This window comes from Pygocentrus nattereri, chromosome 4, assembly GCF_015220715.1.
Source record: "Pygocentrus nattereri isolate fPygNat1 chromosome 4, fPygNat1.pri, whole genome shotgun sequence".
Classification (NCBI taxonomy): domain Eukaryota; kingdom Metazoa; phylum Chordata; class Actinopteri; order Characiformes; family Serrasalmidae; genus Pygocentrus; species Pygocentrus nattereri.
Genome location: NC_051214.1, coordinates 10,066,154 through 10,082,659, shown reverse-complemented (window position 1 = coordinate 10,082,659; position 16,506 = coordinate 10,066,154). Strand labels below are relative to the sequence as shown.

Genomic DNA, 16,506 nt, shown 5'->3' with positions numbered 1-16,506 from the left:
AATCTGGAAAGGTGGAGGTTTGCACTGGAGAGGAGAGGAATGAAGGTCAGTAGAGATAAGACGGAATACATGTGTGTGAATGAGAGGGAGGCAGGTGGAAAGGTAAACATGCAAGGAGTAGAGGTCGTAAAGGTGGATGACTTTATATCTTGGTCAACCATCCAGAGCAATGGACAGTGCAAAAAAGAGGTGAAGAAGAGGGTGCAGGCAGGATGGTGTGGGTGGAGACGGGTGTCAGGGCTGATGTGTGACAGAAGGAAAGCAGCAAGAGTGAAAGGGAAGGTTTATAAGACAGTAGTGCTCCTGCTATGATGTATGGTTTGGAGACTGTGGCTCTGTTTAAAAGACAGGAGGCTGAGCTGGAGGTGGCGGAGATGAAGATGCTGAGATTTTCGTTGGGAGTGACAAGGCTGGACAAGATTAGAAATGAGCAGATCAGAGGGACAGTGAAGGTGGAGCAGTTTGGAGATAAAGCCAGAGAGGCCAGGTTGAGATGGTTTGGACATGTGTTGAGGAATAGTGGATATATTGGGCAAAGAATGTTGGAGATGGAGCTGCCGGGTAGAAGGAGAAGAGGTAGACCTCAGAGAAGGTTTATGGATGTAGTGAAGGTGGACATGGAGATGGTTGGTGTAAAAGTGGATAGGCAGTGGATAGGGCAAGATGGAGGCAGATGATCCGCTGTGGCGACCCCTAAAGGGAGCAGCAAGAAGAAGAAGAAGAAGAAGAAGAAGAAGAAGAAGAAGAAGAAGAAGAAGAAGAAGAAGAAGAAGAAGAAGAAGAAGAAGAAGAAGAAGAAGAAGAAGAAGAAGAAGAAGAAGAAGAAGAAGAAGAAACGTTATAGCCATGCTTATTATGCGTTATGAATTGTTAGTGTAATGTGTTATAAGTACTGTTCATAACAAATTATAAGACCTCATAAGTCGTATTTGTCTGCTCTGAGTAAAGTGAAGCGTACTATACTAAAGCCTCCTCCAGTGTTAAGAGTGAGGCTTCGAGTTGAAGTATTTACTGAAGGATTTACTAAAACACTAAAACATACAGAATAAAGCTCATTACAGGCTTCAAATGTCAGAGTTTAAACTAGTGCTGCCATCAGTGTGGGAAAGGCAGTGTACACCACCGTTAGCTTGGCACTAACTTAACGCTGCAAATCCAATAGAATGCTAACAGAAATTAGCATCACTGTTCTGTAGTGTTACAGAGTAAAGGTTTCTAGTGCTTGATGTTAGAACCAGTGAGGGAATAATTTACAGTGACAGCTTCTCCCACTCGTAAATAAACTTTGTATATGTCTTTACACTCTCCAAGCTGGGACTGACTTCTTTGGCACTGACATTATAACATGTTATTAACGCTACTTATAATCCATTATATTAACAGTTCATAATTTATAATAAACATTGCTATGAAGTGTAATTCATTTTTATATACACTGCTAAAAAAAATAAAGGGAACATTTTAAACAACACAATATAACTCTAAATAAATCAAACTTCTGTGAAATCAAACTGTCCACTTATGAAGCAACACTGATCAATTTCACAGCTGTTGTGCAAATAGAATAGACAACAGGTGGAAATTATTGGCAATTAGCAAGACACACTCAATAAAGGAGTGGTTCTGCAGGTGGGGACCACAGACCACTTCTCAGTACCTTTCTGCTTTCTGGCTGATGTTTTGGTCACTTTTGAATGATGGTGGTGCTTTCACACTCGTAGTAGCATGAAACGGACTCTACAACCCACACAAGTGGCTCAGGTAGTGCAGCTCGTCCAGTCATCAATGCGAGCTGTGGCAAGAAGTTCTGTCAGCGTAGTGTCCAGAAGCTGGAGGCGCTACCAGGAGACAGGCCAGTACACCAGGAGAAGTGGAGGAGGCCGTAGGAGGGCAACAACCCAGCAGCAGGACCGTTACCTCGACCTTTGTGCTAGGGCTGAACGATTAATTGCATTTGCGATAATCTCGCGATATTTTAAAACGAGATTCTCTAACCGCACAGGCTGCGATTTAAACTGGTCACGTGACTTGGGGCCGAGCCGAGCCGAGCCGAGGACGAAAGGAGCAAACCCGAGCAGGAGGCAGGGAGGTGGAGAAGTGAAGTCAACACAGCACACTTTAACTTGTTGCACAATGGCTTCAGGCTCGACAGAAGCTGACACAACTGAAAGTCTAATACCAAAGAGGGGCAGCACATCAGTTGTGTGGAATTACTTTGGCTTTAAAAAAGATGCTGCTCAACGTCATGTACTGTGCAAAACGTGCCTTGCTACTGTTGCTACGACGCGAGGTAACACTACAAACCTTTTTCAGCATTTAAAAAAACACCACAAAGCCTTGTATGATATTTGCAAGGCTAAAATGCCAACGACCAGTGCTGCATCTTCAAATACGCCAAGTACCAGCCGACAGGGATCACTGACCGAACTCTTTGAAAGTGTAACTCCTTATGGATATAATTCGAAGCGGCACGCGTCTAAATGAGAAGACATTTTAAAAAATCACATTTTAAATCGCAATCGCAATTTATAGATAAAAAAGCCCTACTTTGTGCAAGGAGGAACAGGAGGAGCACTGCCAGAGCCCTGCAAAATGACCTCCAGCAGGCCACAACTGTGCATGTGTCTGCACAAATGGTTAGAAACCGACTCCATGAGGATGGTATGAGGGCCCGACGTCCACAGATGGGGGTTGTGCTCACAGGCCAACACCATGCAGGACGCTTGGCATTTGCCAGAGAACACCAGGATTGGCAAATTCACTACTGGCGCCCTGTGCTCTTCAGATGAAAGCAGGTTCACACTGAGCACATGTGACAGACGTGACAGAGTCTGGAGATGCCGTGGAGAGCGATCTGCTGCCTGCAACATCCTTCAGCATGACCGGTTTGGCAGTGGGTCAGTAATGGTGTGGGGTGGCATTTCTTTGGAGGGCTGCACAGCCCTCCATGTGCTCGCCAGAGGTAGCCTGACTGCCATTAGGTACCGAGATGAGATCCTCAGACCCCTTGTGAGACCATATGCTGGTGAGATTGGCCCTGGGTTCCTCCTAATGCAGGACAATGCTAGACCTCATGTGGCTGGAGTGTCAGCAGTTCCTGCAAGATGAAGGCATTGAAGCTATGGACTGGCCCTCCCGTTCCCCAGACCTGAATCCGATTGAGCACATCATGTCTCGCTCCATCCACCAACGCCCCGTTGCACCACAGACTGTTCAGGAGTTGGCGGATGCTTTAGACCAGGTCTGGGAGGAGATCCCTCAGGAGACCATCCGCCACCTCATCTGGAGCATGTCCAGGCATTGTAGGGAGGTCATACAGGCATGTGGAGGCCACACACAATACTGAGTGTAATGAATACTCATTTTGACTTGTTTTAAGGACATCACATCAAAGTTGGATCAGCCTGTCGTGTGTTTTTCCACTTTAATTTTGTGTGTGACTCCAAATCCAGGCCTCAAAGTATTCCTTCCACCGCCCAATGACGTCTTCAGTCGAAGTCAGCAGCACACCATCTCCACTATATACAGTGCTAGTGGCACACTGCTTTCCCCTTCTGAGTCGCCTGACGGTTTGCCAGAATCTTTTCGTAGCCGACTTAAACTCACTTTCCAAGGCCTCACCAAATTCCTCCCACACATGGGTTTTTGCCTTGGCGACGACTGAAGCCGCAGATCGCTTGACCTGTCGATACCTGCCAGCTGCCTCTGGTGTCCCATAGGCCAACCATGCCCGGTAGGACTCCTTCTTTAGCTTGACGGCATCTCTCACCTGGGGTGTCCACCACCGGGTTCGAGGATTACCGCCCCGACAGGCACCAACTACCTTACGGCCACAGCTACAGTCAGCCGCTTCAACGATGGAGGAGCAGAACATGGCCCATTCTGAGTCAATGTCCCTCACCTCCCCCGATATCTGGTCAAAGTTCTGATGGAGGTGTGAGTTGAAGATCAATCTGACAGGTTCTTCTGCCAGTGAGGTAACGTTCCAAGTTCCAAAAGCCAGTTTCAGCAACCAAGGATCAGAACGCCAAGGCCCACGCCTTCGGACACTGCCTGATCCACAAAGCACCGAACCCCTACTGCTGCCCCTCCCATTGGTGTCTTTTCATAGGGGTTATTATGGATCACGCTTTGTCTGACCTGTCACCTAGGACCAGTTTGCCATGGGAGACCTTACCAGGAGCTTTTGCTCCAGACAACATAGCTCCTAGGATCATTCAAGCACGCAAACCCCTCCACCACGATAAGGTGGTGATCCATGGAGAGGTGTTCATAAACATGACATTTAAAAAAACTGTTACCAAACAAACAAACCAAACAGGCTGAATGTGCAAAAAAAGACATTATTTGTTCCTCACAGTAAAAGCTAACATATAGACTTGCCAACACCAGAGACAACCGTGATTGGTTAGAGGGTTCATGTCAGCAGAGGTTGAACGGAATGCCACATTTTTGCCATCTTAACACTGATTGTGTTTGTAGTGTAAGATATCATCAGTTCCTTAAATTCAATTATTGCCATCCAAATGAATTCCATGAATTAATTGTGCTCTGTGTGTAAAGTCCTTCACAGTGCACTACAATGTGCTTGATGGAAGTTGCTTTTATTACAGATCTAATTCCAGAAAAGTGGGGATAACAGATAAAATGCAAATTTAAACAGCATTGATTTGCAAACTGGCTTTTACAGGTATTTAATTGAAATCAGTACAAAGAGATATTTATTGTTTTATCTTGTCTGCTTAATTGATTTTTGTATATATAATTCCAAATTTGATGCCTGCAACAGATTCCTAAAAAGTTTATGAAATTACCAAAAACTTTCCACAAATAAACAGGTGAATGGGTAACAGATAATGCTGTCATGATGAAGTTGTTTACAAGCAAGAATGGGTCGAGGTTTACCACTTTGCGAAAAACTGCATGAACAGCGCTTCTTAACACACAGTTACAAGAAATGTAAGGATCTCATGATCTAATACATTTTTAAAAGATTCAGAGAATCTAGAGGAATCTTTAATGTGAAGAGTAAGACTGAAAACCAATATTGAATACCTGTAACCTTCGATCCCTCGGATGGCACTGCATAAAAAACTGAATGCTTCTGTAATGAATAAAAGCTCAAAGCCTCTGGAAAACTCAGTTCATTGCTGTGACTACAAATACAGCCTAACAACACCGTTGCAACTACCTGGGAAAACACAGTTAAGAAGTTAAGACTCTACTATGCAAAATGGAAACGCTGCCAACTTCTCTGGGTATAGTTTATCTAAAATTAATTTTCTTTGCAGTGTTTTTATTAAGTGTTTACAAACTAAATCTGACTCTTTCATTTAAAAAATGTGAGCAAAATTTGCTGGTCTGGGATAAGGACCCTTTACGAGTGTATGTGTGTGCACATGTGCATGTGTGTGACAGACAGTTAATGATGTTCACTTTTACTGTCTGAGTTGTTTCCTCTTAACGAGCAGATTAACACACACACACACACACACACACACACACACACACACCCCACACACCCCACAGCAGAGGAAATGACTTCCTGCCGATATTTACATGTGGTGCCTGATAACTTGCTGTGGGGACAGGCCCTATGGAAATCAACCCCTCAACACAATAACACACACACACACACACACACACACACACACACACAGACAAACAAATACCACCATCAGACCTGTATAATGACTGTGTGCTTTATCATGCCTTTGTTTTCTTACTAGTTAAATATACAGTAGTTAAATATGCAGAGCAAAGTTAGTGTGCCAACCACCTGGAAGATCTGGTAGACCACCAAACCTTTCTGTATTAGATAAACAGCACTTAAGGCTGTCATCTTTGAGAGAGAGGAGCAAATCAAGCTGCATCAGATCTTAAAACATGCACAAGTGTTTCTCGCCATCGTTCCACTGTGAGAAGTTAACTCCTTGCTATGTGTCTGAAAGGATGTGCAGCAGTCAAGAAGCTCTCACTGAGAAAAGGAAATATATTAAGGAAGATTTAGTTAAAGAGCCTGCAGGTGTTCTCAGAACAATGAACCGACCACCTCAGAGTCCAGTCCTCAGAGTCACTGAATGTGATTACTTGGATCATGAAAGGCCGAAAATGCAACCAACTTCTGAGACTGAACTTTGGAGGTGTGGAAAACTGTCCCTACACAAAAAGCAAGTCTCCCAGAAAGAAGAACCAAAGCAATAGATCAAAGCCCATTACCTCAGAATGTGTAGTTGTCAAGAACCTGTTACTGAGTAAAGTCAAGTGGTCTTGTCACTGTAAACTGTACAGAAAGGTTGAGGTCTCATAGTGTAGGTGTGCAGTGATGGTAAAGGGATGTGTGATCGGTCTATGGTGGCTGTTGGAGATGGTCTAGATTAGATGCAGGTATATGTTGGGTGTCAGCAGTGCATTCAATGATCTGACCACCTCAGGAAAGAAGTTGTTGGGGAATCTGGTGGTGGTGGAACAGTTAATCTGGTACCTTCTGCCAGATGGCAACTGAGTGAAAAGTCTGTGAGAGGGGTGGTAGGGGTCGTCAACAATGCCGACGCCATTGCATATGTGGTAGGAGGTGTCGATGTTGGGAAAAGACACCCAGATGATCTTCTATATCACAGAATGTGTTGGAAGCAGAAGAAAATTCAACCAACTTCTAAGACCGAACTTTGGTGATTTGGAAAAATATCTCTGCAGGTTTCTTTTTGGAAAGTGTAAACATATGAAAGCAAGTCTTTAGATGAGAATGGAAGCTGTGATCAGGCAAAGGCTGGACACTAATTAATGAAGGGTGCTTCTCTGAGTTTGATGTTATCATGATACCATCGTCCTACTGAATAAAGCAATGCATTGGATTTACATTAGCTGAAGGTGTGCACATTTCCACAGAAGTTAAATATGAAACATCAATATAATTATTGCCAAAAGTAAGTAAGACAAAGACAAAACTGTAGAAATGGTTCACATGTTTGAATTGGATTGTTTTTCAGAAATTTCTGATTTCTTCAGTTGAATGGCTTTTTATGAGGCCTGTTTTTATTAGTCTTTATGAGTTTTTATTTAGTTTTTTAGTTTGTTTTATTTTATTTAGTGTTTTATTAGTCTTCTTTTGAGAACTGAGAAATAATTAACTTATTATACACTAACTACTGATAGTTATTTCATAACGGCTATAAAAGCAATAGATAACTCTAGTTCTTTAGTTCTTTAGTTATAAGAATGAGGAATTGAAATATGGACCCTTAGGTTTAAGGATTTAACATAAAATCACCCTGTGTTTTTGTCGATCACTTCTAATAGTAGGTTAATAGAAAAATAATCCATTTTACTTAAAAATGAACTTAGAAATTCACTCTACTTGAAAGGTTACATACTCGCACGGGTTATTCACTTTTTTATTAAGAAAAAACACTGAGTAGTTCTTTGTGAGGGATTTTTTCAGGCATGTCTGGTTTGCATCACCACCACTGTGAGCCCTTCTGACATTAGTACATCTCTCTACAGTGAAGCATTTCACATTAAATCACGCTGAATTACTTTGTTTTACTCTTAACGATTTAATGCATTTTATGCATAAATTTAGAAAAGTCACTGGAATTCCCTTTTAACTTGTTTCCATTCTTTCCTTACAGATATTGCTGTGGTGGAGATGACTGATGCTTTCAGGCAGCCGTCCCTGTTCTATCACTTGGGAGTGAGGGAGAGTTTCAGCATGGCCAACAACATCATCCTGTACTGTGACTCCAACTCAGACTCACTGCAGTCTCTACAGGTGGCTCAACCCACACTCACACACCCCTTTATTATCTGCCGGTGGGAGCTCAAAGTGCTTTACAGACAGGTGATAAAGTTAAACAGTGATACAAGAAAAAAAAAAAAACAAGAAAAAAGTGATACAAGAAAAAAAAATTGTGTGTGTGTGTGTGTGTGTGTGTGTGTGTGTGTGTGTGTGTGTGTGTGTGTGTATATATATATATATATATATATATATATATATATATATATATATATATATATATATATATATATATATATATGTACACACACATACATACACACACACACACACACACACACACACACACATATATATATATATATATATATATATATATATATATATATATATATATATATATATATATATATATACCTTAGCGGCCACCTGGGATACCATAACAATGACCTGTCAGCACATTACAAGCCATCTGGAATACCATAGCAAAAGCCTAGCAACACCTTAGCAACCACCTGGAAAAAATATATATATATATATATATATATATATATATATATATATATATATATATATATATATATATATATATATATATATATATACAGAATTTTAAAGTTGCCTTGTTAGGTAAATAATTATATCATACAGTAATAAAACACATGATGTGATCACGGCAGATAACTGTAAATTCAGGGGATTTTACTGTGCTTACAACATCACAAGAAAATCATTTTAGAAAGTGCCCCACCCTGAAAAGCAAAGATCATGTAATGAATTAGAGGCTTTACTTCTGAGGCTGCACTCTTAAGGCTAGAGTTATTACTGAATCCTAAATGTTTTATACTGTATTCCATTTACCATCAAAATAAAATGTTAATGAATATACAATAAAATTTGGTAAATGCTTCTAGGTAAAATCGCAGTGTATTGGCCTGCTTGTGTGCATTGCTAAATTTCCTTCTGGATCAACAAAGTATCTGTCTATCTATATATGTATCTCTCTGGTAATCTGAAGTCACTAAAAAAGCTTTTGCTTAGTGCATGTCAGCGTTCAAACCTGCGGCTTCCACCGTTGCATGGCTGTGGGTTTTGTTCTAATGCTCTATATAAGGCTGGAGTGTTTTAATGGTGTTGTACTGATGCATTAACACCCCAGAATGAATCATTTTAGCTCTAGCACCTTTGGCTGCGGTGCGCAATGAGGAAAGTATAGAGAAGGGAGAAATCCCACCAGCATCTCTGCCTCCCCTCTCGTGGCTCACACAGACCAGAATATTTGTGCATTTCGTGAATAGGGATTTTTTTAATTTGAGTTGCATTTTCTTTGAAATTGAGCATGTTCTGTTCAACCCAGCCCTTGCTTGTGGGTCATGGGGGCTGCAAGAATTGCGTACATTAACAAAGGATTCTAAGCTGTTGCTTGGTTTTATTTGCTTATTTGCTTTAAGCTGCTTCTAAAATTCATACAAATCTGCTGTGTTCCTTTTGCAGGAGATCGTGTGCCAGAAGAACACTGTGAGTATAAACACACACACACACACACACACACACACACACACATAAACAAAGTCAAAAGATTGGGTACACACTGCCTTATTTTAAAATTTTTCATATTTACTTTTCAGTTTAATAAGAAATAATAATAGCAAAAGTTTCATTATCATAAAATAGCTGTGTGCTGATACTTTGGGCATATTTAGCTTATGAGCATCTTCTACAGTACACAGTATGAAAAGCAGGTTTTCCTTAAGTACATTAGTGCATAGAAGCAGTGGGGGGTGCCATAGGGGTCATTGACCTTCTATCCCTTGTAACTGTTCCAGGGTACAAGGTGGCACTCAAAAACAAGGGTAGGGGTAGAATAAGAAATGGTATTGGGCCTCATTCAGATGTTCTGTTCCGCCTTAAATGGTGCTGCAGTCACATTAGGGCTTTCTCTCACCATTAAGGTAACTGCTGTATTATTTAAGGTGGAACGCAAAAGTCGAATTAGAAGCTGGCGAATAAAAACCAACTTTAGCCTTGTGAAAAGAAGAACACAGGAAGATAGCATCCATCAGCTCCAGAGCAAAAACCTTTGAGAAACAAAGAATTGAGAAAGCTTGAAAATGGTTCCTTTTCAAAGAGTTGTGACTACAGTAACTCTTGCTATTCATTATGCAAAATAGGCTGATGGTAAAAACGACCTGAAACAATAGCTGTGATCAGTTTTTGCTGTGCTTGATTTTACATGGTATACATTAAAATTCTTTTAGCATGTAATCTGTAGCTCCACAAACATTGAGTAAACTTTGTGTTTTAAGATTGTTTAATCGTACGTGTATCCCTTTATCACTGGCTTTGCTGCTGTCCTGGTTAAATTTAAGTGGAGTTGGGCTCTATCAACTCTAGCGGCAGGAGTTAAGAGTTAAAGAGTTAGTCAACTAAGAGTGGGAGTCGAGTCATGCATCACTGATTCTGTGGTAAGTGTCGTTGGGCTGCTGTCATTCTTAGTTTTACTGGCTCTGATTTTTCCCCCTTTTTTTTTTTTTAATCAGTGCCACCTGCCGGTGAGCTTCCACACCACCAATCAGTGAGAACGTAAGAATGTGGTTATTAAGACGTTGAGACATGAAATAGAAATTGGACATGTATTTTGAAATATTAATTTATTAAATATCACTGTAGTCACTGTTCTACATGTGTTTATTACTGCAGTAACTAAAATGACACCAGTCCCACAGGATAAAGCAGTACTGCAGTCTTTACACCCCTCTCTCTCGCGCTCTCAAGGCAGCTGGCTGGAGCCAGGTTAGTGAGTTGTTTAGTAGGGCTTAGTGAGGCTATAAGTGGCTTTAGGGGATCAGATGGCTTTGAGCTGCAGGTAGCAGGAAACACACTGTCCTCTCTCTCTCTAACAGCAAGAGCGTGATTCACCCCCCCCCCCCCATCCCCCCATCCCTGCATCCATCTCAACCCCCCTCTTTCTGGCTCTTTCCATCTCTCTGTCTCTCCAGTCCTGCCAGTCCTTACCCTCTCTCTCTCAGCCTCTTTGCACCTTCCTCTTCTGTGCCTTTTCATTTTTTGTTCCTCCTCCTCCAGGCCTTATTTTTCTGCTGCTATCCTGTGAATGACGTCTCTATCGTGACTAAGCCTTATCCTGTCAAAGAAAATGTGTTTCTTCCCTTTCTTTGTTATTTTCCTGTTCAGTGGCTTCACTGTAGTCGTCAGGTTTAGCTGTGTAAGTTTCCCTTGGAGTCGCAGTGTTTGGCGTAGATAGACTGTGATAGGCAAAGCTACAGTTAGGCTGTGGATAGGTTGGGCTTAGAACATGCCATCAACAACTGATGAACCTTAAACTGCTGACCTATTACTCAGTTATTAAGTGTGCATGCAATGTGCAGAACTATCGTTATCCAGTTTTTTTTTTTGTCCGTCAGTTCATTCCACCGTTTTTGAGATATTAACACTATTACAACTCTGGAATGTTCGATCTGATTGGGAATACATACATCATTAAATGACATTTTTTTTCTCATGAGAATGAATGGGGGCAGAAGTTTGTGCACCCAGTTTAAATCACAATGATATAAGTTCATTAGAAACACCCAATTAATCATATGAGATCTTGTAGCAACCACCTGTAATATCATAGCAGCAACCTAGCAACCCCACGCATCCCCAGGGGTATGATGGCAACCACCTAGCAACATCTTAGCAAATACCTGGTAATCCAGAGCAACCACCAAGCAACAGCATAACAACCATGTGGGATGCCATTGCAGCCACCCTGCAACACCCTAGCGACCACTTGGAATACCAGAGCAACCACCTAGCAACTCCTTAGCAACCACTGGGAGTAACATAGCAAACACCTAACAACACCTTAGCATTCACATGGGATACCTAGTAATACCTTAGCAACCGCCAGGAATTATATAGCAACCACTGAGCAACACCTTAGTGACCAACCACTGTTGTACCTTTGCATGTATGTTTACACGGTTTTACCTTGATAAATGGAAAACACAGCCACCTAACAACGTCTTAGCATCCAGTTGGGATACGTAGCAATACCTAAGCAACCACTGGGAATTCCAAGGCAACAACCTAGTAACACCTTAGCAACCAACCACTGGTGTACCATTCCATGTATGTTTACACTGTTCTTGCCTTGATGAATGAAAAACGCAACCACCTTCCAACGCCTAGAAACCACCTAATAACGTCTTAGCATCCAGTTTGGATACATAGCAACCTTGTGCAGTCACTGCAGTTTCTTAAGAAATTGCATTGTTGTAGTTTATCTTAAGACTTTTTATTCAGTGTCTTCTGTATTCAGTAATTACTGTCAAACAGATATGTTTTGCAACACATTTGATTTACATTACATACGGATGTAAATGATTCCTACAGTTGTCAACATTAACGTGTTTGTAATGTTGGCACAATAAATTATGAGCACCACTCATTGTTTAACACTGTTCAAACAGTCTGCAGTTCCAGGCTAAAGCTCAGTTACAGCATGCTGTATGTGTCTATGATAGAATCCACAATTGTAGCCCTTTCTTTCAAATACCGCTTTTAAATGGATTTTAAAGTGATCTCTTCAGCCCTTCTGGCAGACTACCATTGACTGGGTTTATAATATGTAGCATATATGCCCTCATTGGTTGGAACACACAGCCACTGTTCCTCTCAAATAATACAAATGTGACTAATCAAAACAAAACAAAAACCTTCCATCAGTTTAAATCAGTCTTCAGATTGCAGAGTGCTATAGTTGGTGCTACACAGAACCTTTTTGAAAAGGGTTCTATATAGCACCAAATAGGTTCTGCTGTTGTTACAATGCCACGTTTGTAACAAAAGCATATATGTATACATAGAACCATATGCCGCACATTCTCCGTCAGTCTAAAGAACCATTTTATCATGCAAAGAAACATTTAATCTTGCAGAGGGTTCTTTGAGCGTTCATGGTTCTATGTAGAACCATTTTCTTTAACAAAAGAACCCTTGAATAACCATCATTTTTAAGAGTGTAAAAGTTATTTTGCAGTATCAGGAAAAAAAAATAAAACAAAAAGAAATCTGCAGGGATGTTGTCCCATATTTACAAAGTTTCTGACTTTCTCCTTGGATTATCTACCACTTCCTCAGAAGTATCTCCTGGAAAATGAGCAATTTCTTTGCTGTTTTGACTGGAAATGAAATAAATGAAAGTTGATGTTTACACAGTTCTGCATTAAGTTAACCTTTGCAACCTCTGGGGGTTAAAGCACTGATTCTAGATTTATAATGACAAATGTGTTTTCAGATTGCCTGCTTTCTAAATCTGTCATCTTACAGACACATGCACATTCTCACTCACTCACTCACTCACTCACTCACTCACTCACTCACTCACTCACTCACTCTCTCACTCTCTCTCTCTCTCTCTCTCTCTCTCTCTCTCTCTCTCTCTCACTCACTCACTCACTCACTCACTCACTCACTCACTCACTCACTCACTCACTCACACACTCACACACTCTCTCTCTCTCTCTCTCTCTCTCTCTCTCTCTCTCTCTCTCTCTCTCTCTCTGTGTGTGTGTGTGTGTCCCTGACATTCTAAAATATAAATGAGCTTGTAGAGTGGCATCAGGTGATACAGCCAAGTATAGGTCTTATGAGACGGGAGTATATATACACTCTCTGAAAACCGGATACTGGGCTGTTATTGGAGCAGTACCCCTCTTGTCATTGGGGTGGTACCCTCAAGGTACCTCTTTAGTTGGGGAAATAAGTTTATTATATTCCATTTTACTCAACACACCCTGTCTCAACTCTCCTTATTGTTCTGTTTCAAAACATTTGGTTATGAAAAGATAAAAACGTGTACTTTTTGTCTTGGAAAAACTTATTTAAGGTGCACAGTTGGACCTTAAAACCACTTTTGTACCTTTTGAAGGTACATTTGCATTGTTTGTACCTTAAATGAAAAGTGTACTTGCGCAGTACACTCTTAAAAAGATGGTGCTTCAAGGGTTCTTTAGTTAAAAAAAAAAGGTACTATGTAGAGCCATGAACAATCAAAGAACATGACATGATTACAGGGTTCTTTGCATTATGAAATGGTTCTTCAGATTGATGGAAAATGTGCATGAATGTGCTATAGATGGTTCTCAATATGACCTTTTTGAAAAGGGTTCTATATAGCACCCAAAAGGGTTCTTCTGTTGTTTCAAGCTTGACACCATAACAATGGAAAAACCCTTTTGGGTGCTATGTAGAACCATTTTCAGAATGGTTCTATTTAGAAACATGAACACTCAAATAACCCATAGCATGACTAAAGGGTTCTTTGCATCATGAGAGTTCTTCAGATTGATGGAGAATGTGCATGAATGCGCTATAAATGGTTCTAAATAGGACCTTTTGAAAAGGGTTCTATATAGCACCTAAAGGGGTTCATTGGTCATTATAAGCTTGACACCATAATAGTAGAAGAACCCTTTTGGGTGCTATATAGACCCATTTTTGAAAAGGTTCTATATAGAATCGTCTACAGCACATTCTCCATCAATCTGAAGAACCCTTTCATGATGCAGTTAAACCTTTAGTCATACAAAGAGTTCTTTGAGTGTTCATGGATCCATATAGAAGCTTTTTTTTTTTTTTTACTAAAGAACCTTTGAAACATCATCTTTTTTAAGAGTGTCTTTTTTTCTCACAGTATGTAGCAGATCAGAGAACATGTATTTTTCTGCAGGCCTCTGGTGCTGAGATGCTCTCTGGCTGTCAGCACTGTTTCCTGAATGTGACGTTTGAGTTATTGCCTGTGTCTCTATTTCTTCCCTCCCCTTTCCCTCCATATCTCTGTAGACTGAAGCACATAGGCTCCTTCATGCTGTCAGCCCTGTTGTATCTTGTTCGTCTTCATAGACTTGCTTAGTCACGTTCTCTCAGCATTACACGATGTTCCCTAGTTCAGCATTGCATGCTGTTCCTTGTAATGCCTAACTTATTATTCCCCCTTGTTCAATTGAGTTAAATCAAAATGGGTACAATTCAATAAAGCTTCAGTGTCATATGCACTACAGTTTGCTCTCTGTCTAAAGCTGGGCTTTAATACAAATGTGCGTGTTTGCTTTGTTGGTTTGTTAAATAATCACAAGGCAGGTTTCCAAGGAAGACATTAGGATGTGCAAGTACACTCTTAAAAATAGATGGTTCTTCAAGGGTTGTTTAGTAAAGACAGTTCTTTATAGAACCATGAAGACCATGTGATTTATTTATTTATTTTTGCTAGAAAAGGTCTACGTTAAGAATGTTTACTTCTCCTGTTAAGTTACATTTTGGAGATACAAGGTTTTGTTCAGACAGTGATGATACGCAGGTTTAAGGTCTATGCCAGTGGACGGCAAGCCAAATGTTAAGAAGAGCCGTTTTGTCCTTTCAGCAAAAATCAAACCACCTTGGAAGCCATAATATTTTATGTCCATTTTTACCACTTTGGCTATAAATATGTCTCAGTATGTGCTGATGTCCTAATATAGACTAAAAAAATATGAACTTTGCTCTGCTTTAAAGCTTTAGCTCAGCTATAGTCACTTTTCGGGCATCTCTGGCAGGAAACTTTTCCTCAAAAGTAGAAAAGCTTCTTGCAAAATGTCTGTCAGCGTTCAACTTTTTACGAGGCTGAAGTCAGCTTCTCATTCGCTGGCTTCTTGGTGGAGTTTCTCGTTGCAGATTAACCAGTTGGAGTGATTATAAATGCAAATATATCCATTCTCCAAGTGATCAATGTTTGTCTTCAATCTTTGTTTTTGCCTTTTTGTTGGCTATTCGCTAGGTGAGCTTGTCGTTGTTGCTATGGTGACCAGCAGTCTATGCGCCACATTCAGGGTTAAAGGGTGAATTAGCAGTTCTTCATTAACTCCAGCATTTAAGACCATGTACTGTTAAAACTGTGTTGAACCATCAGCAGAGCTTTATTTTACTTCAAAGGAGAATTTTTTTGCTTTTACCTAAAAATCTAATTCTACTGTGGAGCCGCAACAGAGCAGTAAAAGAGCTGCTTTGCCGTGTGATAGAGGTTCAATGGACTAGTCAGGTAATCCACTCAAAAATCCTCTAGTTGGTGCTGTGGGCAGTGATCAGCTAATTGAGGACATTGCTTGAAAAATATTGGTGGCAAAAACTGTAGTGAACAGGCAGTTGGAGAGAACTGAATGAGTTTTCTGCTAAACACAAAACCCAAAAGCACTTTTTTTGTGAGGTAATAAAGCCAGACAGGGTATATTTTGAGAACTGCCAGCCACGAAGGGAAAGGGCCACTTGATTAATATGCAAAATGACCAGTCACAGGCTGTTGAGCAAGATGTGTGCACAAGAAAAACAAGCTTGCACATTGGGAAGAAAACTAACTTGAGGCTAGCTAAAGTCAGACAGGAACAATTGCAAAGACCACATCAATTAATGTAGGAGGATTTACATGCATGACTTTGTATTGGCTGCATTTTATTGATGCAGCAATGCATTTTGCATATTGCAAATGTGCATATTGCACATTTTTGCAATGCATATTGATGTGTCTCTCTCTCTCTCTCTCTCTCTCTCTCTCTCTCTCTCTCTCTCTCTCTCTCTCTCTCTCTGTGTGTCTCACCAAGCTTATTTATTTATTTTAATTTGAAAATACCCTGTGAAATTTTTAAATAAAAAATGAGTGCATACTACATTGATAACTGGTTGATATTTTTATTATGATCTATTCTAATATTCTAAAAATCAATTCAGTTTAATTG

The 16,506-nt window shown here is 40.5% G+C and overlaps 1 protein-coding gene across 1 annotated transcript in view; it reads left to right on the top strand.

Annotated features, from left to right (window-relative positions):
• Positions 1-16,506, top strand: part of map3k5 (mitogen-activated protein kinase kinase kinase 5) — a 105,695-nt gene that overhangs the window by 22,773 nt on the left and 66,416 nt on the right. The window contains exons 2-3 of the mRNA XM_017697729.2: positions 7,632-7,771; positions 9,230-9,253. Of these exons, the coding sequence (XP_017553218.2) occupies positions 7,632-7,771; positions 9,230-9,253 (164 nt within the window). The remainder of the gene's footprint in view (positions 1-7,631; positions 7,772-9,229; positions 9,254-16,506) is intronic.